Source organism: Lissotriton helveticus, chromosome 3_1 (assembly GCF_964261635.1).
Source record: "Lissotriton helveticus chromosome 3_1, aLisHel1.1, whole genome shotgun sequence".
NCBI classification, from domain to species: domain Eukaryota; kingdom Metazoa; phylum Chordata; class Amphibia; order Caudata; family Salamandridae; genus Lissotriton; species Lissotriton helveticus.
Window position 1 is genome coordinate 678978432 of NC_136061.1, and position 26329 is coordinate 679004760.

At 48.1% G+C, this 26329-nt stretch overlaps 1 protein-coding gene across 1 annotated transcript in view; it reads right to left on the minus strand.

Moving 5' to 3' along the window:
• ICE2 (interactor of little elongation complex ELL subunit 2) overlaps positions 1–26329 on the minus strand; it is a 747964-nt gene that overhangs the window by 66143 nt on the left and 655492 nt on the right. The window contains exon 12 of the mRNA XM_078680821.1: positions 22980–23064. Within this exon, the coding sequence (XP_078536947.1) occupies positions 22980–23064 (85 nt within the window). The remainder of the gene's footprint in view (positions 1–22979; positions 23065–26329) is intronic.

Sequence of the window (26329 nt, forward strand, 5' to 3'; positions counted from 1 at the left end):
GGACGGCATGGTACTCATGGCCTAATGCCCCAGGAAGGTGGTTGCCCAGCTTCAGATCTCAGTAAATCTCCTGCAAAGCCTGGGGCTTGTGATCAATGAGACGTCACTCCTCTCTTTCTCTCAGAGGGTAACATTCTTGGGGTTCGTCATGGACTCCACGTCTGCATCATTGAGCCTTTCTTCTAGGAAGATGGGCAAGATATGGCATGAATTGTGCCAGACTCTGGTTAGGCCGCATACGTCCCTCAGGCAAATCACTCGCTCGGTGGGCCTTCTCTCCTCAATACAGGCAATCTTCCCGGGCCCGCTCCATTACCGGGCCTTCCAAAGCCTATATGCACACCACTTGCGGTGGGGCTTGACGGATGCCCTATCGCTACCGCTAACAGAAGAGGCAAGAGAGGAGATCGCATGGTGGTTAAACCACATGGAGGCGTGGAATGGAAGGGTGATATTCTGTTCTGTTCCCGGTATGGCCATCGAATCAGATGCCAGCATATCGGGCTGGGGCGCCTGTTGTGGGGAATGCTTCAAAGGAAGAAGTTGGTTATTAGAAGAACAGAGCCTACACAAACTACCTATAGCTCTTGCCGGGGTCGTTCGGGGTACGTTGTTGAACCAAAGACAGGATCCACTCCAGTATCATCCTAAAGATGGACAATGTCTCGGCAATGAGATATATCAATCATCTAGGGCACAGCTTTTCAAACGTTTCATGTTGGTGACACACTTTTTGGAGATGCATCATTTTGTGACACAGTAAGGCAGTGTAGCGAGCAAGCGAGCCCGAACTACCTAAGGGGGGGAGGGGGTGGGGGGGAGGGAATTCTCCCCCCGGAAGAAAATTCTGAAATAAAAGTGGGCAAATGGTCTCCTTCCCTCTGTCTCCCTCCCTCTATCTGTCTTCCTCTGTCTGTCTCCCTCTGTCTGTCGCACTCTGTCTGTCACACTCTGTCGCACTCTCTCGGTCTCCCTCCCCGTCTCTCTCCCTCTGTCTCCCTTCGTCACCCTCCTCCCTCTGCCTGTCTCCCTCTGTTTGTCGCCCTCTGCCTCCCTCCCTCTGTCTCTCTCTCTGTTTCCCTCCCTGTCTCCCACCCTCTGTCTCCCACCCTCTGTCTCCCTCCCTCTGTTTGCCTCCCTCTGTCTCCCTCCCTCTGTTTGCCTCCCTCTGTCTCCCTCTCTCTGTCTCTCCCTCTCTGTCTCCCTCCCCCTGTCTCCCTCTCTGTCTCCCTCCCCCGTCTCCCTCCCTCTTTCTCCCTCCCTGTCTCCCTCCCTCTGTCTCCCTCCCTCTGTCACCCTCCCTCCGTCTCCCACCCTCTGTCTCCCACCCTCTGTCTCCCACCCTCTGTCTCCCACCCTCTGTCTCCCACCCTCTGTCTCCCACCCTCTGTCTCCCTCCCTCTGTTTGCCTCCCTCTGTCTCCCTCTCTCTGTCTCTCTCCCCCTGTCTCCCTCCCTCTGTCTCCCTCCCTCTGTCTCCCTCCTCCCTCTGCCGCCCTCCTCCCTCTATCGCCCTCCTCCCTCTGTCTCCCTCCCTCTGTCTCCCTCTCTCTGTCTCCCTCCCCCTGTCTCCCTCCCTCTGTCTCCTTCCCTCTGTCGCCCTCCTCCCTCTGTCTCGCTCCCTCTGTCTCCCTCTGTCTGTCCTCCCTCTGTCTCTCTCTCTCTGTGTTTCCCTCCATCTGTCTCCCACCCTCCGTCTCCCTCTCTCTGTCTCCTTCCCTCTGTATTCCTCCCTCCGTCTGTCACCCTCTGTCACCTTTATATTTATTTATTTCATGCGATTGTATATAGCGTGAACATTACCCAAAGGTGTCACAGCGCTTTACAGAAAAACTAATTGAAGATGAAGAGTGTACTCTGGGGTCCCGGGGTGGGTGGAGTCCTCCATACGCTGCCCAGTGCACCTCCTTCACTGAGGGAGGCAAAATCGCTGCACTTGCCTTAATGAGATGATACTACCAGCGTCATTATTACAGGAATGAGGAAAGCATTTCCTTTTTGTTTGACAAGCATGTACGAAGCTTACTTTGTGTTTCTTCTATCTCATATTTCCCATAACAGGCAACTTTCAATAACAAATGTTCTACCTTTGAGCGAATACAGGTGGGTATATACTCGAGTCAGCAGTGGCATTTTTTTAATCGCAATTGCAATCCACAACCTTCGGCCTTTATCACGATTTCTACTGTAGACAGTATGAAAGTGGAAATGTTGTCTCTCGAATGTATTGATGACGAGCAAAATGTAATGACGGACATGGGCCGTGCCAATTACATAGGATCTAGGCGGCCCAGGCAACGATAACAAAAAAACAAAACATTTCCTCTACTGTATGTTTCACATTCGCAGCGTTTCATTTGGTGGGATACAGGGGTGATCTTGATCTATCTTTATCTCGGTGAGTTTCATCAGGGCTGTTTGTGTCTCATCGAAAGTACGCCATCTCAGCGGAACTAGGATTTTTTTTCTCATCCGGTAGTAAAACATGATCCTGCACAGCAAGTCTTCCTCAAACATTACATACTGTATGTAAATGAGTAAAGTCCCGCACTTAACTTCCTGGATTTTATCTGCACCTCACCTCAGCTTACGTTCATGACAAAAAAAGAGTAATAAATTATGAATCACAAAGGAATCAGTCAGGGAATTGTAAGCGTCTCAAGGTGCTGGGGGAGGCACCTCAGCTTCACACACAGCCGCACCCGGGCACTTCACAGGTCTTTAAAAGACCATAGAGAAGAGTGTCAGGAATGCCTCTCTTAATTAACAGCAATTATGTGCTAAGTGCCCGCGACACACCCACCATTCACAGGCGACACAGTACTGTGTCGGGGCACACAGTTGGAAAGCTCTGGTATAGAGGTTGACAGGATTGAGAAGAATGTCGACAGGATTGAGAAGAATTTTCGAGGTGGAGACAGAGAGAAGAAGCTCAGACTGTTTGAGTCAGAATATATTATTCTGCTCTGTACCAAGTCCCCTGGTTGCCTTAACAAGGATGAAGAGCGTCTTGTACAGATTGGCTGATGTGGTAGTTATTGAAGTGAACTTCCATCTAACTCCCCTCTTACCCTCTATACAGTGCAGTCCTACTTTGGACCTTTCCTTTTGTTTTACGGGAGTCCCTACAGATTGAGTTTCTGTGCTGGTTGGATAATATTATATGTTTTGTTCTATATTGTTTTCTTTACTTTTTGGTCCAGAATGGGTGATAATGGATTACCTTGCATGTGTCTTTGACAAGATTAACATGGGCTGTTAAGCATGGCTTTCCATATATAAGTTTCATATTCCTTTATTTTGAGGAATTAAAGCCACTGGGCTGTTATGAACAAGACTGAGATGTGTTTTAATATGTTTTATGTTGTTTGGAATATTGGGTATACATGAATTGTTATGTGTAACCCTTGAAGTTATGGTTTGGCCACTGAGCCTGTAATTTTTTGTTTTAATTTAGGTGAAATAGCACCTCTAGTTACCCCTGACTGTGGGATAAATGCACTTTGGGATACATAAAGTGCTTCACGATTTGGGTTTACATAAACATACTTTTGGAGTTACTTATGATGTATACATATGCATGATATATTTACACACATCATTTCACTTTCAACATATATTCATGCATAGAAGAAACGCACGATAAATACTTTTTCTTTAGCATCTTAACAAATTGTTATTTATTCACCTATTTCATGCTGGACAATGACGGAAATGCACCTTCTATGTCTATTGTTTGTTTTAAGAGGTGAATGGGCACACTAACTGTGCACGAGGCCGTGATGAAGACCCTTGGTGGCTGAAACGCATTGCAGAATAAGACTTGGTGGAGCTTTACTTGACGCGGAGTGTGGACTTTCTTTGTGTTGAAATTTACCACTGAGTGCGCTTTAGAGAAAAAAAATATATATATATATATATATATATATATATATATATATATATATATATATATATATATATATATATATATATATATATATATATATATATATATATATATATCTCGCCACATCAAAGGTTCCTATGCAGGAAAGTACCGCACTCCCACAAAGTATTTCGTTTCAACAATTTATTTTATGCAAATATCACCAAAGACCACCACCAACGCGTTTCAACTGACTCGCAGTCTTGATCACGGTTGGGCTGTTTGAAATTGTGTGTATATATATATATATATATATATATATATATCAATGCTCGAAGGTGTCCACCTTTGAGTAGCACGCGAACAGCAGCTTGGTTTATGTATAGGTGAGGACGGGGATCCACTCGTAGACGCCGCTCCGTACGGGATCTGCCCGACGCGTTTCGAAGCTCCATATGCTTCTCTTCAGGGGCTTTAACGGAAGCGGTGTGCGCTACCGCCGTCCCACTTCCCCATTTTATATATAACACACCCACCGATGGGAGGCTCAAATGAGACTGTGCATTCTGGGAAGTGTGGTCCGGGAAGCACACAATCAGATCCCGTACGGAGCGGCGTCTACGAGTGGCAAACTCTGCTTCGCTTCATGGAAGCAATAGCAGAAAAGATGCTCTCGCTTCCATGAAACAAAGCAGAGGGAGCTGCATTTTAGCAGCTCCCTCTGCCCGTAATCAGTGCCGGCTCCCGCAGGAGACGGGGAGCTGGCAGGGACCACATGGGCCTTGCGGCTCCTCCCGCGGTCCCCAAGGAAGTGGCCATGCCCCGGGGATGGTGTACCCGGGGCTAAAAATGGCCTGGGTAGGTACCCATTTAAAAAAAATAAATAAATAAAGGATGTGGCCATGCTTCAGGGGATGGAGTCCCCGGGGCTATATTGGACTCAGGAGGGCGGCTGGGCGGCCCCCCTCCAATTTGGTATATAAAAAATAGACGGCAGGTCCCGGGGGATGGGTTCCCCAGGGCCGAAATCGGCCTAGATTGGGGACCACAAGGCCCCCTTTTGTTTTATTACTTAGAATATTCTTTCTTAATATGTCAGTCCCGAGGGATGGGGTCCCAGGGGCCGAAAAGGGTAAAGGAAAGGGGGGCCACACAGCCCCCTGCCTAAAATAAAGAAAATACAAAAAACGAAACTGGCAACTCGGCAAGGCCCCGCCCCCTTTCTTCACTATTCTGCAAACACACCTCCTGGCGCGTTCTTGGTTGGAGGATGAAGTGCCCTTCGCTGCTGTGGGTCTTTAGGGGCCAGGTAGCCCACCTGTGACCTCCAGTAAGCCCCACACAGCTAGAGACCTGAGAGGTGGTTGGAAGTGAAGCCCCTTTTACCACCACTCTGCAGATGCGCCTCTCGGCGCACTGCTCGTGGGGTGATGAGTTCCCCATGCCTCTTGAGGGTCTCAGGAGTAAAGTAGACTTCATCCCCCAAGCAGCAGTGCGCCAGGAGGCACAGTGCAAAGTGGTGGAGAAAGGGAGAAGGCTCTGCGTAAGAGGGCTCTTCCGCCTCCTGGGATGGCCACTTAGCCTGCCCGACACCAAACCTTTCAGCCAATTCACATGAAGTGAGAGTTGGGCACCCATGATGGCTTCTCGTCGGGCCTGGCCAAACTCAACCTCTTCTGCACACAGCTAAAGGCTGTGTGCAGAGGAAATTGGAACCATTTCTAATAAGTTGGATGTAGTACATCATAAGAAAATGAGTAAATCACTGAAAAAACTGCAGTTAAAGTACAGTTATGGTGCCCAACTAAGAGCAAAAAGAAAACTGTAATGCATCACCTTTGGCGAGTTCTGCAATCTACAACAGCCCTGCAAATCTTAGCTCGCACTCTAAATGTAATACTTAGGCCCTCACAATAGGTAACTCCTCAAATCAAAAAATCATTAACTAATAACACATACTCTAACTAATACATAATACAATACTCATAGTTGTCTCATTGCTAGAGTTAATGGTAAATGGACATATAACCTGACCTATAAGTTTGTTTATGACAGTAACTGCATCTCTTTGATCAAGAGTGAGGAAATGAGAATTACATTTCGTTTGCTAGTTATGGTCTGCATGGTTGTTTTTTTTTTTTGTTTTTTTTTTATTTCAATTTTTTTTATTGAATTGAATAAGTTTCACATGTACATTGTATACAGTTGACTTTCTTGGGCTGCTTTACATGTATGCTGCTCAGTGGTAGCAAAGAGAGAGAGAAAGAAAGAAGAAAAGAGAGGGGGGGGTTGTTATGGGGGGGGGGATTATTGCGTCAGATACTCGTCTAGGGCTGTCCACATGTCGTCTTTGGCTGTGTGGTTCGCCGTCTTGTGTTTGGCGGTTATGTTGTCTGCCGCTCGAAGGAATGTTACCCAGTTGAACCAGCGCTTGAAAGTGGCTTTGCTGGAGTTCTTCCAGTACCCCAGAATATTTTTAACAGCTGCCGCTAGGAGCATGTCTACCAAATCTCGTATTTCTTTGGATTGGAGTTGTGGCTCTAGGAATCCGGTGATTATCCCTGCTAGCCCTCGTTGTATCTGGCAGCCCGTGATCGAGTCTATTAGGTTATATACTTTGCTCCAGAACGCTCTGACTTTGGGGCAGTCGTATATCATGTGGGCTAGGTCTCCCCTTGCTTTGTGGCAGTTCCAGCACTCGCTGTTGTCGGTAGCCCCCACTCTCTCTAGTTTCGCCGGTGTCCAGTGTAGTCTGTGTAGTATCCAGTATTTTGTTTGTGCTAGCTGTGGTGTGATCTTGTTTTTGGACGCAGATGTCCATAGTCTGGCCTTCTCTTCTTCACTTAGCCGTCTGTGGATGGTCTCTTCCCAGAAGGCTATTGTTTTGTCATTAAGTGTGGTGGTGCGTGGTATGATTATTTTGTAGATCTGCGCTGTTTGGTGACCTGTTGTGTTAAGGCTCTGTGCGTATTGTATGATGGTTGGTTTGTGTTTGGAGAGGTTCGCTTTGGTGATGGCTGCTTTGATTCTTAGGAACTCGTAGAATTCCTTGTCTGGTAGGCCAGTTGTTTGTTGGATCATTTTGTAGGTGAGTGGGTTGTCCCCTGCCTCTAGTTGTGCCGGTGTTGTTATACCCCTGATGAGCCATTCTTTGCTGTCTAGCGTTTTCCCTTTGTATGTGATTTTGGAGTTGTACCATAATGACTCCCATTTGGTGCCTCTGATGCTTACTTCTAGCTCTTTATCTAATCTCAGTAGTGCTATTTTTGTGTTCCGTATTATTGAGTTTTTGGCTTCTGGGTGTCTGTTTGCCGTGAGGGCCATGATTGGATCTGCTCCTCCTAAAATGCTCCTTTCTAGCTCCAGCCATACTGGCATATATTCTGGTGTTGGTGCTAACCAGTGTCGCCCTTGTTTGGCAAGGCATGCCGTCTGGAAGGCCTTATAGTTTGTGAGGTTCAGTCCCCCCTGCTCTTTTTTCAGCCTTAGCTTTGCTAGACTTATTCTAGGTTTTTTACCCACCCATAGGAACAAGTTAATGGCTTTGTCGATTTGTTTGTGGAAGTCTGTCGTTAGTGATAGCGGTAGCATGGACAGCAAGTAGTTGAGCATTGGGGTGATCATCATCTTAACTGTCTCTACTCTGCCCCACCAGCTGACAAATTTGGGTCCCCATGTGTCTAGCTTCGTTTTGATCTTTTTCAGCATTGCTTCCTCGTTGTGCTCTAGTGTTGATCTAAGGTCCTTCCCAAAGAGGAGTCCCAGATATTTTAGGGGTTTTGTTTGCCACGCCAGGCCTGACTTGCCTAGTACTGCTCTGGTGGTGTGGCAGTTCATTGGTTTGCATTCTGATTTATCCCTGTTGAGTTTATACCCTGAGACGTGTGCATATTCCTCTATTGTTTGTACCAGTGCCTCGATTGACTCCCGTGGGTTGCTTGTGGTGATCAGGATGTCATCCGCATAGGCCGCGAGTTTGAAGGCTTGACCCTCCACTTTCACACCTGCGATCTGCGTGTTAGTTCTGATCATGTGGAGAAGGGGTTCTATTGCCAGCAGGAATAGTCCTGGCGACAGGGGGCAGCCTTGTCTTGTCCCTCTACTTAGGGTGAAGGTTTCTGATGTTGCTGCGTTCACTACCACTCGAGCTCGGGGGGTTTTGTATAGGGACATTATCATTCCTCTGTATCTATCTCCAAATCCGAATTTGCGCATGCATTCGTTTAGGAATGGCCATGAGACTCTGTCGAAGGCTTTTTCTGCGTCTAGTGCGATCATTACTGCCTTCTCTGTGCTGTTTGCCGTGCGGTTTATTAGGTGGCAGAGCAGTCTTGTGTTATCCTGTGAGAGCCTGTTTCTCAGGTATCCCACTTGTGTTTTGTGTATGAGGGTGGGTAGGTATGTGTTTATTCTGGCTGCCATTACTTTAGCGTAGATTTTACAGTCTACGTTTATTAAGGATATTGGCCTATAGTTTTGTGGGAATTGTGGGTCCTTCCCTTCTTTGGGGATGACAATAATGTTTGCCTCTGCCATTGAGTCTGTCATGCTTCCTTTCTCTGCACACGTCTGGAATACTCTCACTAATATGTCCTTAAGCTGTGTTTGGAACTTTTTGTAAAAGGTCACTGTAAATCCGTCCGGCCCCGGGGCTTTGTTGGGTTTAAGTGTGTCTATGGCCCTCCCTACCTCTACTTTTGTTATGTTTTGGTCTAGCGCCTCACTTTGTTCGCGGCTTAGTTTGGGTAGGTCAAGTTTCTCGAGAAGGTTCGCCCCTCCATCCGCTTTTAGTGCTGTGTCTGCGGTGTATAGGTCTTTGTAAAAACCTCCTGAAGGTTTCGAGGATTTGTTTGTTCCCTGTGTGCGTTATGTTGTCTGTGTCGGTGATCGCTGCGACCGAGTGTTGTCTCTGTTTGGCTTTTAGGTACCCTGCAAGTGCCCTTCCTGCTTTGTTTGCTGAGCATAAGTTTATGGATTTGTATTTGTTTATCCATGTCGTTGCTCTCTCGCTTAATAGTCTGTTGAGTTCATACTTTTTCTTTGTTAGTGCCGTGAGTGTATTCCTGTCTAGTATGTTTGCGATGTGGTTGTTCTCTAGTTCCTTTATCTGTTCTTCCAGTTCTTTAATGTGTTTGTTCCTTTTTTTGTTCATTCTTGCCTTAATACTTATAAGTTTCCCCCTTATTGTGGCTTTGAGCGCGTCCCACAGTGTCCCCTCCTCTGTGTCTTTTGTGTCATTAAATAAGAGATATTCTTTGATCGCCTCCTCAATCTCCCCGGTGTTGGCGGGATCCTCAAGTATATCGCTATTGAGGCGCCACCCCCTGCTCGGTAGCTCATTGTGTTTCCCGCTAATGGAGAGGGAGATGTGGGCATGGTCTGAAACTGTTATCGACCCTATTTCCGTTCTGTCCGTCAAGTGTGTGTGTGAGCTTGACATGAGGATGTAGTCTATTCTGCTGTATGAGTTGTGTGGTGCTGAATAGAATGAGTATTCCCTGGCACTGGGGTGTTGTAGTCTCCATGGGTCCGCTAGTGCGAGCTTGGTGCAGAGGTTTTTGAGTATGTTCTGTTCTTGTGTGGCATGGCTCGGCCTGTGCGGGTGCCTGTCTGTGGCATTATCCATCGCCTCGTTCATGTCCCCTGCCATTATCACCAGTTCTCCCAGTGGTATCCTGCTGAGCTCGCTCTCTACCTCCTCCCAGAACTTTTTTTTTGAGGCATTCGGCCCATAGATGTTAGCTATGTGCATTACTTCCTCTCCTCTTTTGATGCTTGTGACTAGTCTCCTGCCTTCCGTGTCTGCTGTACTGCCCAGAGTCTTGAATTTCCCTTTCTTGCTTATAATGGTTATCACCCCTCCTTTTTTGTTGATTGCTGGTGAGCAAGCTATGTCGCTTATCCAGTTTGCCTTAAGTTTGTTAGCATCCTCTGTGGTTACTCTAGTCTCTTGGAGCACGTACACGTCGGCTTTGAGCCTATTCAGGTAGTCTAGTGTTTTCCGTCGCTTGACGGGGTGGTTGAGGCCTTTGACGTTCAGTGACACAATCTTGATGTCAGATGTAATCTGTGCTAGGCCTTGAGTGTTGTGAGTAGTCATGGTATACCTATAGGATAGCTGCTCTCTGGGTTGTGACCTTTGTGTGATCTCTGCCTCCGGTGTAGACTCACCTCTCTCCCCCCCTCTGTGGGCTCCCCCCGGGGTCTGGGTTGGGATAGGGAAGTGTGTATAAGTAGGTGAAAGGGAAGTAAGAAAGAAGAAAAGGGTTTATAGCCCCACCGATCATGGATTGTCCGCGCTGCATGCCCCACCCCCTGCCTCCACCCCCCCTCCCTCCCCCCCTCCCCCCTGTCAAAGTACTGTAAACGTGCGACAGCAGCGGTTCACTGCCCTCCGCCCCCCGGATACATTAGATCCTCCCCCCCGCACCCTTCAGTATTAAGCGTTGATAAAAGGATATCTTGTCTGTCTCTGTTCCCCAGTCTGGCTCAAGAGTTCTGGGTGTAACTGTGGTCTTGGCTGGGTCTCGTGTCCGTTCCCTGGGGCGACTATCTTTTGTCTTAGCTTAGTTCTATACTCCTTTATCTTGAGGTAGGTGTGTCTTTTTTTCCAGTTGAGGTAGCAATGTTCAATTTTGGGTAATAGTCCGATCTGCCCGGTCTCTTGACAGTGTCCTTCAGCCACGACCTGCTGTGCCATTTTCGCCTGTCTCCGAGCTGTCTGAGGATGCTCTTCTTTTTGCCGTTCCCGGACTTCTTTGTTCCATCTCCTCTTGGTCTGGTTCCCGAAGGTATTTGCGTAGCTCTGCCGGATCATCAAACGTTCGCGTGCCCTTCCTGTCTGTTATCCTCATTCTTGCTGGGCCCACAAAGCTGCAAGTTATCCTGGCTCTCTTCATTGCCTCCCTTAGTGCCAGGAACGCCTTCCTTGTCTCTACTGTGCCCTTGGAGAAGTCTTGGGTGATGACAATCTTTTTGCCCTTCCAGTTGAGGGGTTGGCCTTTACGTGCATAGGCAAAAATGGCTTCCGTGTGGTTGGCTCTCAGCGGTTTGCAGATGATTGTTCTCGGGCCCTTCATGTGCGGCTGTCTTGTGGCAGGCACTCTGTATTTGTCAATTTCGAATGTTCTTTCGAAGTTTAGCCCTGTCAGCTTGGGTATCAGAACTTCGAGTAGAGCTGCGCATGAGCCTGCTTCTTCCTCTTCTCCTTCCGGTATGCCCAGGAGTCTGATATTCCCTTTCCTGTTTTTGTCTTCTTGTTCTGCTAGCGTTCTTTGCAAGTCGCTGGAGATCTTGGATATGTAGCGAACATCTTTTTCCATGGTGTCTGATTTGTCTTCCATATCACTGATTCTCCTCTCCGTTTCACCTACTCTGCCTGCTATTTTACTCTGGTCGGCCCGTATGGCTGTGAGTTCTAGTTGAACATTGTCCATGGAGATCTTTGTGGCTTTTGCCAAGTCGTTGGCTTCTGTTATTTTCTTTAGGAGCAGGTCCATCGCTGTCTCCGTGTTCTGTAAGGTCTTCAGCTTGATTGGTGACTCTTGATTCGTTTTAATCTTTTTGATGTCGTTGGTCGTCATCCCGCCAAACCCTTTTGTTCCTTGATGCACGGGTGGCCACCCCTTCTTGTGCTGATCCGCTTGTTGCGCGCACTGTGTTGGGCTGGATTTGGCGTGGCTTGGATGGCAGCGCAGGCGGTTGCCTAAGTTCGCGAGCTCCGTGACCCCGGGCAAAAAACCAGCGAAAAGAACGGCGAAACGGATCGAACCCCCGCACAAAGCGGCAGGAGGTGTGTAGGAACACACTGCGCAACACAGGAGCGGCAAGTGCATCTGGGAACATCGCGCCCAAAGCAGAAACAGCCTGAATCCTCCAAGGCAGGGGATACGAAGGATGCTGCCCAAGATGGCGGAGTCGTAAAACCCGGTAACATCGCTACAGCGGAAGCAACAGCAATACCAAGCTTGAGTCAAGACAGCTCTGGGACGCAAGGTGTGGCGCCCCGTAGAAGAACAACTGAGGTCTGACCGAGACGGAAAAGAAAAAGAATAAAGACGGAGATGCAAGGAAACAGACAACAAGGGCGGCCATCTTGGGTGTCCACACAACAACAGTGGGCTACGAGGAGGTAGCACAGGAAGCGCGTCTAGACCGAAGAAACCTCCACATCCACATCCACAAGTGGGCAGCTACACAAGACGCCAGAAACTGAGGTGGGGTAGCGGAGATGCGGAGAAGAGGCGCCAGAGCGATACACCTACCCTAGACGCGCACCAGCCAAGCGGAGGTAGCCAACAAGGCCAGGCGCCGCTCAAGGGAGTAACCGCAACCGCAGCCTCAGCAAGTAAGCCGCTGGCGTTTTCCCTTTAAAAGGAAATAAATCTGTAGCGCTGAGCATAAGCGGCATAGACAGTGCAAACAGACGTCTGGAAACAACGGCGGCCATCTTGGGAGGGGCAGAAGCGAGAACAGGCTCCGAGGCATAGCGCATGGAAGCAGAGCGCGAAGTTCTCGGGCCAAAGGGAAGCCAAGGGAAGCAGGCGCAGGTCCTCTGCGCACAACACCAAGTAAATGCCCAACACTGAACCCACAAGACACCTAAAAGAGAAGGAAATATAAACGGCGGCCATCTTGTGAGGGGCGGAAGCCAAGGGAGAACGGGCCTCGAGCGCACGTGCAGCACGCATGGGAGCAGAGCGCTAGGAACGATCCCAAGAGGAGCCAGGCAGAGTGCGGCAGGGAAAGCGAACACAGCAAGTACAGGTCCCATGCCCACAGTACCCAAGGTACCGAGCATCGACGGCGGCCATCTTGGAAGTAGGTGTACCACACAAAATAAACGGTGTGGCACAGGCCAACAATCGCTGGAACAGGTACCCACAGGTGCCCCTAGATCACACAGTAAGGCACAAGCGAGGGGGCTGTGCAAACGACATGATATCAAGGCGGCCATCTAAGATAGAGTGAAGCAAAGGGGGCGAAAGCAACAACGTGGAAGCAGCCCTGGCGGCAGGGCGAACCAGAACAAGGACAATAAAGTGGCCCAGCAGGTTCACTTTTGGGAACACGGCAAAGACAGAGAAACCCACGTCTGCATGGTTGTTTTGTTTGCAATGGACTGCAGAGTGCCTTATGGGCCAAGAAACCTGCCCCTAAAATAATACAATTAGTGCTTTTTAGGTCTCGCCTAGCATTGAAGAGCGCATGCGCTCCTCGCGCTGACATCGGTGTCCAAACACGCACGCTGACCGGAGGTGCGCTCACTGTTTTATTATTAGCGAAGTTAGCAGCACCTAATATACACTCTCTGCAGCTCAGCCATGGCTTCCCGGCTGTAAGAGGTGGCGAAGCGGGCTGGCATCCCTTTGTCCAGACATGCACGCTGGACGGAGGTGCGCTTGCTGTTTTATTATTAGCGAAGTTAGCAGCTCCTAATAAACACTCCCTGTAGCTCAGCCATGGCTTCACGGCTGTAAGAGGCGGCGAAGCGGGTTGGCATCCCTTCGCGAATAAGTTTGTCACACATACAAAGGAGGTTGTGTCACCAAGATCGAGGGTCTATGGCTCAAGATCTAGGAGACCTTCGATGTAAGTGCAGAGGCTCTTCTACCGGAGGAAGCCGATAAACAATGCCCACCGAAGCAAAAAAAAAAAAATTAATGTAGGATCTCGGAAGCGTGCCCTCGATCGAAGAAAAAAATAAGGCTAGAAATACAAAAACTGATCAGATTGGTTTTATTCACAACTAAACACGAAAGTGCCACTTTTGTTTTCTCTCCAGTCTTTAAACAAGTCAGTGTTCACTTCTCCTGCGCTGCCCCTCCCCCTCTCGATTTCTTCCTCTTCGTCTCGCTCCTTCTCACTTTTGTTTTTCACATTACATACTAAGTAATGAACGCCCCTCCCACCTCCCAAACAGCTTTGAGCAGCAAACCCGTTACCATTTATTTATTTAATACAGCCGTGGTAATGCTTGTTTTATATAGCAAGTCTGTTGCGAAACAGGAAGCATCTCTCTCTGATGGCTGGCTGAAATCTCATCTCTCACCCTTTTCAGCAGGAAGCATGCTGATCTCCAATTCACGTGAAACACAAGGACGTGACTCGTGCCAGTGGAAGCCTGAGGGGCTGCGTGGTGCACGATGAAGTAAAGTCGGGGGAATTTGTTTGACCTGAGGCGGGAGCAGCACGGTTGTGCAGGTAGGCCACAGTGGCTGCTTGCGAACAGAGCTTTCCCTCATCACCCGTGACGAGAGCAAAAGGAGTACTGGTTCCCGCAGACCCATTGTTTCTGCATTAATATTGCATGTTGCTGAGCCTTTAGTCCTTGGCACAGCTTGTCCTATAAGTCACACTGGCACATTCTGTCCTTATGAACAACCACTAACAAGGACTGCAACCTCCACGTGTACATAATGCATGCAATTCCATTTACTGTTTTTGGATGTAGGCTCGTAACCCCTTTTGGTTACTGTGAATATTCACCGAACTCATCCTTACCAGCGGTAACTAGTCGCAGCTGATTAGGTACCGACTGACAAATGGTCTTATGCAGTTTACAACTTCAGCCAGACAGTCCTGGTTTCAAATCTGCAGCATACTGAATGCTGGGACGTGTATGCCCATGTGCAGCGCTTAATTTGTGAAATCATGAGTACCGGGACCAACATTTTCCCTCAGAAGCCTGTGTCCAGCTCTCCCGAGTGTGGAGGTTTGTCGAATACCAAGACCGTCTAGTCTTCTTTTAACCTCATGCCTGTGAACTCACCATTCTTCACCACCTACTCTTTTACCTCACTACTGCAGCGTCGGTTTAATCCCGACATCCTGCCGTCATAACTGTTTCTCGTCTTTGGCTTCCTCCTTATTGTCCCCCCGTTCTGCCTTTCTCTTTTGCTTTCGTTAAAGTCTGATGATGAAAATTAAGAAGGGTCCCCAAAATTGAGTGCCGATGAGCCCCGCATGCAGCCACCTGAGGCAGTGCTTACTTTACTTGTGTTCTTACACTGTCTGCTTCATCTAAACTTTAAGCACTACTTTTTTAATGATCTAACCCCTATTCCTCCCACGACATCACAGCACGCTGCACACTTTTATATTATGACATATTTTTTTTGTATTGCACTGCACGCCTCAGTGACGGCCACATCTTTGTTTTATTGCTGCACTGAATACGGCCCCATGTTTTCTTTTCTTTACTATTAATGCCATGGCTCGTCTAAAGAAAGGGGCGAGGCCTATATTAACGTGAAATGGTGGCATGGGGCGCTTGTAAACAACAAGCATTTGGAATGTAATAGGACTCGCATTTTTAAAACTTTGACCTGTTGGTATTGCAGATTTTTTAAACACATAAATCAAAGGCATTGTTATTTACAATGCCAATAGCTCAAAATCTCACAATTGCGGGACCTATTGCAAATGCTTGTTACTGTTGGATTCGAGGAACATTTGACCTGGATAGAAGATCCTAGTTTTTTTTTTATCTGTTTATTTCTCCCATGAGACCTTCCTTTCCCTCATTAGAATTATTACATTTTATTTCAGACTTTTGGTGTGGGGTACTATGGCCCTCATAGTACTGGGATACTATAAGGCCATCATCCCTTGGAGGCGCATTACTGTTCTGATTGTGAGTTGACAATCTTCCTGAAAATAAAAGCAGTTGCTGCTGGAATGCCTATACCCTATGTACGCTGGGGTAGGTCCTGCCGGTGACTGTATTGAGAACAGCTACCAAGAAGGGCTAAATCTGAAGTGGCTGAAATCCAGTCTGTGGCGGAGGGATAAGGTGACCTGGATGGGAGTGACCAACTGGGAAGGCGGCTGGCAGCTACGGCTGGTACAGACAATGTGGGTTGGCTGGGGCCACAGGGGCGAGCAGTGGGACAAACACAAAGTGTGAAAAAAGAAAAAAAGAATAATACATAAGCAGCAGGAGTCGCTCATTTATTATACACTGCTGCATGAAGGAGCAGCTCATCATGCCCTACGAGGGCTTTTTACATTTCTGGTTTTTTTAGCTTGGTGGTGTCCCTACAAGGAGCAGGGGCACCACTAAGTATTTTTTTATGTTGTGAGGTATGCGAGTAGTGTAGCAGCCCTCCAACATCATTAAATAAAAACTGGAAGTCTCCTGAGTCATTCATAACATCCCCCAAGGAGAACTTACCATAATTGACAAGCTGGAGTTCTAGGCTCTTCAGCTGGAGTGCATAGATCCCTTGTGATTCTTTTTCTGATTGCATGTTGTGGGCTAAATGTTGAAAGAAAGACTCAGAAACATATTGTTTTTTCTTTTTATGGTTTAAATACTTTTTATAGTTTCTATATATTATAAACAACAATACAGCATAAGCCACCTACAACCCTTGGCCGGTGGTAACTGCAAAGGGAGGGTTACTTAGTAGGTAGCAAACAAAGTAGGAGGCACAGAGTTATAGACAGATATAGTTAGAGAGGAGGAGGGCAAAGGATGGGTGGGGAGAGGGAGTGAGGCGGGCTGCCCCTCTAGTGCAAAGGTGTCCTGCAAAGGTGGTTGCAGTCTAGTATTGTGCGGTATGTTTGGTGGCTGTCAGTCGCAAGATCCACAAGTATTGGAGGCGGGATAACTCGCAAAACTCGTCTGACAAATACTGTAGGCAAGGCTGCCACATCTTGTCAAACCGGGGGCGTTGTTGTGTGGTTGCGACAGTCAGGTTCTCCATTCACAGCATTTCCCATACTTTATGTAGCCAGTCTGGGTGAGCGGGGATCTTGTCCGTCCCCCATCTAGCTAAAAGAAGTTGCTTTGCTGCCCCCAATGTGAGAGTGATAGCCTTGCCCCAAGGCGATTACAATGGGTAGGTGAGTGGGTTAGGCAATTCCAGTAGTATGTAGCTTGGAAATTTGGGTATATCCGTATTGTACATTGCGTTGGCGGCAACCAAGACACCTGACCAGAATGATTCTATTCTGGGGCACTGCCATAGGAGGTGTTTGTGTGCCTTGTTGGCCACATTGCCGCCAGCACAGCCCATCCCCCCCTGGAGTCCCACATGGGTACTCTGGCAGAAGTGAGGTATCAGTAGTGTGCTATTTTGAGGAGCATTTCTTTACTGGTGGTGCTGAGGGCGGACGTGTGTGCTCGATATAAAATGTCATTCCACTCTGTCTGAAAAGGGCAGCTCGCACTCTCTTCCATCTAGCTCTTGCGGGAGCGGGCGGGAAGTGTATGGTCTGTGTTAAAAATATGTAAATATCAGAAAGCAATTTCTTATATTAGTACTGTGTGAGGATCCACTTCTCAAAGGGCAGCAAGGGTCTACTAGTGTGTGGTTGGATCCACGGAGGGATCACCCAGTATGCCACTGCCAGATATTGCCATCTCATCGTATCTGTGAGGGGGTAGCATGCTCATAATAAGGCGAAAACCATTAGTCCATCAGCGTCAAAGAGGTCACCCACCTGCTTGCAAGTGACCTCCTGCCACACCATGAACCAGGTCCCATGGCCACCAGGGGGAAGTCTGGGTTGCCTATCAGCGGTGTTTGTGGGGATATCGAGGTGGAGAGGTCATGTTTCTGCTGTACCCTGTTCCAATCTCCAATCGTGGATCTCGTGACTGGAGAGATGTACACACCCACTGGCCTATGAGGTTTAGGTAGCCATGGTATTTTCCAAATGTGTGTACCTGCAATGGCTTGGTCTATGAAACACCAGTGTTTTTCCGTGAGTGTACAGGACCACTCTACCATATACCGCAGCTGGACTGCCTGGTAATACTTGTAGATATCGGGAACCCCCAGCCCTTCCGCAGCCAGTGTGAGAAAGGCCCGTGCTCTGGACATTCTTGCCCTTTTACCCTCCCAGATAAAATCCCAAATCAGAGCCTGCTGTTTATCTAGTACTCGTGGTGGGGGCTGGAGCGGGAGAATGTGCATAACGTAGAGTTGCTTAGGGAGTAATGTCATTTTGATGGCTGCCATCAGTCACAACCATGAAAAGCCCTGTGACTTCCTTTTAGTGAGGTCCGATCTAGTCGTTGCGAGTAGGCTCCCATAATTATGCTCCGTGATGGCCTGGAGCGTGGGAAATATCTGTTGTCCTAGGTATGGGACCCCATCCTCTGCCCATTGAAACGTAAACTGGTTGCGAAGCTGGGTTCTTTCAGTCTCCTGGGGGGACAGGTCCAGGATCAAAAATTTCTGTGGATTAATTTTGAAGCTCTGTCAAGGAAGCCGGCAAAGAGTTAGACGGATCTGTGAGGGTCATGAGCACATCATCTGCATATAACATGATATTGTGCTCTCTCCCTTCCATTTGGATCCCGGTCACCTTCATGTTAGCCCTTATTCGTTCCGCCAGCGACTCCATATAGAGCGCAAAAAGGAGAGGCGACAAGGGACAGCCCTGTCTGGTCCCCAGCCCTATTGGAAAGGTGGGTGACTGTACACCATTGACACAGATGCTAGCGAAGGGCTGTGTAACAGGATTGCACCCAGCTGCGGAATCCTGGCCCAATTCCCACCTGTGCCATCACCCGGTAATATAGTTAGGGCCAGTGCACTCAATCAAAGACTTTCTCTGCATCGATCATTAGTACAAGCGCTGGGATCCGGGATTAATGTGTTTTGTCCAATAAGTGACAAAGCCTCTTCATGTTGTTGCTGCGTCCTCGCTCCGGGACGAACCCGGCCTGGTCGGGATCGACCAGACCCTGCATGTAGGGTGCCAACCTATGGGCCAGTATACTACTAAAGATCTTTGCATCCACGTTTAACAGGGAGATTGGGCGGTAGGAGGTGCAGCTTTTGGGTTATTTGCCTTGCTTGGAATAACTGTCAGGGTAGCCAATCGCATTGAGTCTGGCAGGGCTCCTAGTTTATCAATGGATTTAAACAAGCGCCTGAGAATCGGGGCCAGGTGGGCACAAATGTTTTGTAAAATTCCCCTCCGTAGCTGCCAGGCCCGGTGCTTTGTGCCGTTGCAGCTTATGTATCGCAGTGAGTACCTCCTGTATAGTAATGTCCGTTTCCAGGGCATTGTACACGGGCGCCCCCGTATCGTGGGGGACGTGGACCAGGTGTGTCGCCATGTCTCCATTGTGTAAGAGTTCGGCGGTGTAAAGAGCCCTATAAAATGCTCCAAAGGCGTTTGCGATGCCCTTGTCTGTACTGCAGATGAAGACATCCGCCCCTTGAATTTCCGATATCCGGCGTTCCATGGCCTGTGCCGGGAGGCGGTGTGTTAACATATGTCCCACCTTATTGCCCCCAGGATAGTATTTCTGGCGCAGCCATAGCAAAGCCTACTCTGCCCCTCCCAAGTCTATCGCGTGTAACTGTTTTCGGATAGCTGTCAGTTGGCGGCGAACCGCCACAGCCCGACTGTGCATGTGCTGTCTCCAGCTCCTTAATTTGAGCTTCTAGGCGGTGGCGCTTATCCTGCCCCCCGTTATACCTGTAGCAATTCCGACAAAGTGGCTTTGAAGGACCTCCTTTGGGTCTCCCACAGTGTGGCTATGTCCATCTCAGGAGTATTGTTGAACTCCAGGAAAAGGAGGTCAATGGTCCTAGAGTGGCCTTTCGTACTTTGTCATATGCGAGAAGTTTTGTATTAAGGTGCCAGCGATGGTGTATTGTTGAATGCGCTCTAGAGCGGAAGAGCAGACTAATGGGAGAGTCGTCAGAAAGAGCGGCCACTCCTATGTCCGCAGCTGTTGTGTCCCTCGTTATCCCTGAGGTTGTGAGGAAGTAATCAATGCATGTGTGTGTTTAGTGAGCCGCTGAGAAAAATATGTAGTCTACTTCCATGGGGTGTGTGTGGCGCCAAATGTTGTTAGCCCTGCTTCGTCCATCCAACCCCTAGTACCTGGACTGAGTCCCCTGTCTTGGCCCGCTCGGAGGATAGTTCTGCCTCTCTGGTCGTCCATTACAATGCTGAAGTCACCCCCCACCAACATCTCCCTATCTGGGGTGGAAATCAGGCGGGCCAAAACATCCCTGAAAAAGGTTTCCTGCTTGTCATTGGGGGCATGGACAGTGGCAATCATGTACCGGGTGCCCTGCATTTGTACATGCAGCGCTAACAGTCGGCCTGGGATGTCTATAAAAACCCCATCCACCCTCCCTGCAAAGTGCGTATCAAACAGAATGGCTACCCCAGCTTTCTTGGTTGGCCCAGATGAAAAGTACTGTTGGTCAAACCAGAGAGAATGTAACCGTTGCCAGTCTTTTTGAGGCAGATGGGCTTCTTGGAGAATGCAAACATCGCACTTTGTGTCCTTGAGGATTTAGAGAACTGCAAGCCGCTTCGTTGGGGAGTTAAGACCTCTGACATTGAGGCTAAGCAGAGATTCCATGATCAGTGATTATGCACAACATATCCACTCAACCAGGTGCCACGCTATTCCACCCACCCCCCGGGTTAAAGAACTGGGTTGAGCGTAAATTATGGAAATTAGAGAGCAAAGAAGAACACGATAGAGTCAATAAATCAAACAACATCTCCCACCAGGGAGCTATTGACGCATCGAGTTTGGAGTCCATATCCCAGACAGGTTTTGCAGTTGAGTTGATCATCCAGATGAAGATCTGGCAGAGAGAACCATCCAGCCGGGGTGGCAAGAAGACCAGGTGGCCAGCGGGAACTAGGCACCCCGAGGCTCTCAATGATCGTCAGTGAAAAGCCCTGGGTTCCCTACCTGCTGTAGTTGGTGGAGTAGACGCGAGCGCGCCTCACGGCTATCAGCTATGGTAGGCTTATTAAACACTTTCCGATCTGGCTGGAAGAACGTCTCACCCTCCGCCCCTCAACAGTGAGCTCTCGAACCAGTGACTCAGAGGGCATGGATTGTCAAAAGTCCGGTACGTCTGGCAGGTCGCGAGTGTCATCCAACGTGTGAATGATCCGAACTTCCTCCTTCCATACGAACTGCAGGTAAAAAGGGTGGCCTCATTTTGATAGAATTTCCTATGCTTGAAGGAAGTCAGTTAGTGGTTTGAGGGCCCTAAGACGCTACAGCCTGGTCGGAGATAGTTCCTGATAAATCCAAACTTTAAAGCCTTCAAATTTGATGGCTGTCAGCTCTCTCTCCGCGCTCATTATGGGGTATTTCTGCCTGTAATAGTGTAGGCAGGTGAGTATCTCCTGGGGTTGGCCAGGCGAGCTGGCTGGTCTCCCGGCCCGGTGTGTGAGGTCCAGGACGATCTCCTGGTCATGTAAGGAGGGTGTCACATGTTTGAAGAGACTGATCATGAACCGCTCCAGGTCACTCAAGATGGCCCGGGCCGGCACGCCCTTAATCCGTATGTAGGAGCATCGGACCTATTTTCCAAATCTTTGACTTGGTAGCGCAACTCTGAGTTCTGATCCCGTACTTCCAGTAGCTCCCAGCGGTGACCCTCCAGTTCCTCCTCCCGGGCATATTGGTTTTGCTCCATTGATGTCAATCTTTGGTCAATGGCAAAAACATCCTGTCTGATGCCTTTGATGACTGGCGTAATGTCTCGTTTGAGCTCTGCAAAGTTATCGCGAAGGGATCTAAACAGCTGCTCCATGAATGCTTTACCGATTGGGGAATCCTCCATGCCGCCATCTGACCTCGATCTTTGTCTGTGGGCGTCCCGTGTTCCTCGGCCTCCTGTGGCGTGTCCTTTTCGAGTTTGATCGGGCAAACATGTCTTTTACTGTAGTGTCTTTCTTTGATTGTTGGTGGTTAGATATCCCGGCCAAGGATTGATTCACCAGCCGTGTGTCAAGTGGCACACCACAGCTATGTGTGTCTCATCTTAAAGACTGCCAAATATACTTACTTGGTGCGGTGGAGCAGTAAGCTCTCGGCTGGCCGGTCACAGTCCCCAAGCACGCATCCTGCAACGAGGAGGAGGGACGGTGCCTAGGATCAAGGCCCAGTTAGAGAGTAAAGTTGATCGGGGTGGGCCGGTCCACCACCAGTGGACCACAGAAGGCTGCTGTCCAGTGCCCCGCCTCAGATTCTGGCCTTCTGACCCATGAGGCGGATCGTTGCAGGCCCCCAGGCCCGATCCCATCACACCCCAGATGTTTCCGCACCCCCGGGCTCGCTGGTGAATGAGAGGGGGAAGGGGGCCAAGACACGCCTCCAAGTCCCGCAGCCAACTCCTCGGAGGTGCCCTGTTGGTTGCTGAGATAGGATGTGCTGGTCTGCTAGAATTGGACCCCAACAGGCCACAGACGTCGGCCCCGTCTAGAAATCTCGGGTGACGGGCTGCACGTCTCCTCCTCCATAAACAACATTTTGTCATGCTCCTCCTGCCCCCCGTCCTTTCCAGGGGGGTCATATATTAAAAGGGTGGAAGCATGTTTTTATTTTTTTTATTTTTACTGCGCTGCAGATTCACAGTCCCCCTTAAAAATAATTCTGTTTTTGTTCCCAGCGACCCCCCACCAGGCCTGGCGGGGGCAAGGTATCCCTACCCTGCCCCCATGTCTTTTGTTTCTTCTTTTTCCAGGACAAGTGAAAGAGTTCCTAGGTCCTAAAATGGCTGCAATCAAATTTTTGTTAATGTGGTGGAAGCCAATCAAATCTTACCTGTAGATCTGTCGGAAGTTCAAATCTGAACTTCAGTTTTTAAAAAACAACTGAACTGATTTACAATAAATCACAAAAAGCAAGCTTTTTGGACCAAGATCCTCCTTGTTAATAAATCTGATGTAATACCTTTCAGCCATTTTTGTAGTATAGTTGTTCAGTTTTCCTATAGAAAAATGTATGGGAAAACACTTTTGTGACTCCACCCCCTTTTCTACGCCCCTGCTTGACTAACCGCAGCCAAACTTTCCAGGATTGTGCTGAGGTGGAGTAGACTTTTTTTTCTTTTAAGTTTCGTGAAGATTCGTCAAACTGCACCAAAGTTATAAGTTATATGCAAACCAAAAAATGCCTTTCCTATGGAAACATGGCGCTATCTAGTATTACCTGCCACTAAAAAAGCAGTGAAAGAGCGCCAATAGATAAAGTGGACTGACCCACTGTCCCAGGCTTTTGCACGGGGAAGCAAAATGTGACTATTGGAACAGACCAATTAATGAAAAGGGCTGAAAAAGACCCCTATATTATGTATTTATTAAATGAGGTTGCGACTTACTTGAATGTCCCAAACTTGTCTTGGATAGCGTCTGCAGCAAATTCCTCTACCATAAACAGGCCTGATGAAAAAACATCTATGTGACCTGTAAAAGTAAAGTGCATTAGATAAACAAATTAAATTATCGAAAATATACTTACATTAATGGCACAACGTAATTATTTTGAAAAGATTGCACTTAGTAGACACACTGTTCACTGGAGTTGCAATCATACTGGATGCAGGGCACACGCAAATGTTCTTTTCACACCCTTGCCAATGATGAGCAAGTTTGGGCAAAGTGCTACAAGTGTCAACCCCTTGAGTGAGCAATGGCAGCATGAAAATACACCGAGAATACCAGCAGCGTGGGAAGGACACACCTATACAACCACGGTACCCGAGATGTATTACACTTGGCCACTACTATGTCCAACATAAAAAAGAAGCATTGGAATTGTAGCAGCAAAATACAAACCTTGGTAAAAAGATGAAAGTCTCTTCCTATTGGACGGAATCCAAGCTGCTCCGCCAATGGAAGGGTAAAGCACTCGTCAAAACGGAAAAACTGTACTTTTAAATCTTAAGTGCATGGATCGTCTCCTGGTTACACGTACCTGCTTGTTTCTCCCTGGTACAGATACTATTCCCACCAGTGCTGACTGCCAGACGGCGACCTGCCAAGCAAAAAACACCTCCGCCTTTACTCCACGCCCCCTCAGCACCATCGCCCTATATTATGCAGGCAGAACTGGCAAAACTGCAGCTTTACTTAAACTCGGGAGAATCCGGAATTAGGACGCCCGGGAGAGAGGCTGGGTGTGGCGACCCGCAGCGAATTCAATAGTGATAGAACTAGTAACACAAGCACGCATCTTGCCGCCTCCTATAGGCAGTCCTCAGACATTCCCAACATAGAACGGATATCGGAAAGAGATAACAAACTGGGGCAGTAGACACCTCGGTGAGGCTTTATTGGAGAAGGAAGGATTTGCCTTCTCAGTAACCAATGTCTCGGGCGTGATTGTCTGAACATCAGTGTGTGAAGACACCCGTTAGTCTCAGATTTCACTAAGAGGGTGGCATACGGCAGAGAAGAATGAAACAAAGCAAACTAGTATGTATCAGCCGCGGCCGGTACTGGGAGTACCGGCCGGGCGGTGATGTGGGGAGGGGGAGGGGCATGGTGGGGGCTAGTAATGTATGGAATCCGGACCTTAATAGGTAAGTAAACATAAGAATAAATAAAACGAATTTCGTTGCGCACACAGCATCGCATTTGGTGATGCAGTGCGCGCAACGAAATTCATTTTATTTACTTTTATGTTTACTTACCTGTTAAGGTCTGAATTCCATACATTAATAGCCCCCACCTTGCCCCTCCCCCTCCCCACGTCACCGCCCGGCCGGTACTCCCACTACCGGCCGCGGCTGGTATGTATAGATTAATTCTAGGCCAGGGATCCGATTATGCTATCTTACTTCGCTGTAATTTCTCCAGCAGCTTCAAAGCAACAACATTACGAATTACCATTCCCTGAACACCATGGACAAGGGGAGTTTCAAAGGAACCATGTCATGAGCCGATAACAATGCAGTGCAGCCGGACTTCCACCTCTTTCTTCGCTGCTCCAGCGGCTATTAAGGTGTATGGCCCTATCAATTGACATGAAGTTAATACCGGTTTAAATTGAGACTGCTAACTGTGTTTATTGCTAGTGCGGCATTGCGATCTCTTTCTGCGGTATGAAAAGAGCCGCTTGCCGGGATTGCGCCTCTTGTACCCCCTCTGCACACCGTGTCACCTGGCACCAGGTGGCCGTGGTGTGGTCAGACCCTGTAACATGGCGCTGACAGCAGGGCTCCCTTCCCCGCAGGAGGCGCTAAATCTTTTGAAGATTTGTAAACGCGCGGTGACCGCTGGAGACTTCTCTCTCGCAAGCCATTCTAGCGGCGCGAGCGGCTCCTTACCCATGACTGCGTCTCCTCAGGATTTGCGGTCGGCAAGTCATTACTGCCGTACACAACCTTACAATATGAGGGCACGTTTGCAGCTTGATTTACCCTAAGAATTTCAGAGGCAGGTGTCCCGTGGCTCGCCACCTCTACTGCTCTCATATCAACTGCCTAAGTGCTTACCCTGAGCCCTCCCAAATGGAAAAGTATAATCTGAAGCCTGTGCCCTAACATATTAAGAGTCATGGAAGACCTAGAATAGGTAGAGGAACTCCTCCCTGGGAGGACGACATATTAGAGGTGGGGTGGTGGACAACTCCGTACCAGGGTGACCAACTGGCATGGGTGCACATTCAGGACGGTCAGTGTAAAAATTCAGGACAAAGTGTAAAAATTCAGGACAAAGGGTCAAAATTCAGGACAAAGGGTCAAAATTCAGGACAGAAGGTCAAAATTCAGGACAAAAAATTGGGACAAAACATACGTTTTGCAGACATATCAGAGGAGGTGGCACAATAAAGTAAGTAAATAGACAACCAAAATAAATACAAGTCAAAATAAGTTTTTATATAAGGTTGAGACAATCATGAACTCCACAGTTTTTCAGTATGTGCACAGCTTTGCAAGTGACATCAGGTATTTTCTGCAATCAAGATTTGTGCTAATGTAACAATAAGCATGAAATAGTATTTTTTTATTTGTATGTTGAAATCTGACTTTTAAATGTACAGTGAAACGTTGTTGGTTATTTTATTTTTATTCTCTCCAGCATGGTGCCAAGACAAGCAGGATGCCTTGCCCTAGTCCGATGCGGGAGAAGGCACACCACATGCTGTCACTAGCAAGTTCTCTACATAATTTATTAAGCAGAGCAAGAAAGGAACAGCGCATTTTATAGGAAATTCAGACCTGTGGTACAATACGCTTTGTTTGGTTAGCATGCAGATAGTTGTGATAATTCTGGGCCAAACTTAATACAGTCAGTCCTAAACCTTAAAGGCTTCAAACTGAAGACCTTGAAATTCGACCCAAAACTTCAATGCTACAATAAAGTAAAGGCATTAAACCACTTGCCAAGTGTAGAGCAGGAGGGTTTCTTATTTGCAGCCTCCTACAGAACCATATTCTCAAGAAACTAGGCGAAAGAAGTTATGTTCCCAAACTAAAACATTGCCGCAGAGACTTCGTAACATTGAGAAGCAGAGTACAAACTTGGCTGAAGCAGACCCACATTCATCTGCTTTGCAATTCAGAGCTGCTTTGGAATTTAAGAAAACACATCAACAACAACTTGACCTTTGGAAACCAGTTGAAGTAAACTAAACTTTCCATTATGAGAGATTTCTGCTGAAATAAAACCAACTTTTTCTTTATACATCAACTATTAAAATAGTACAACTATATCTTAAGAGTCT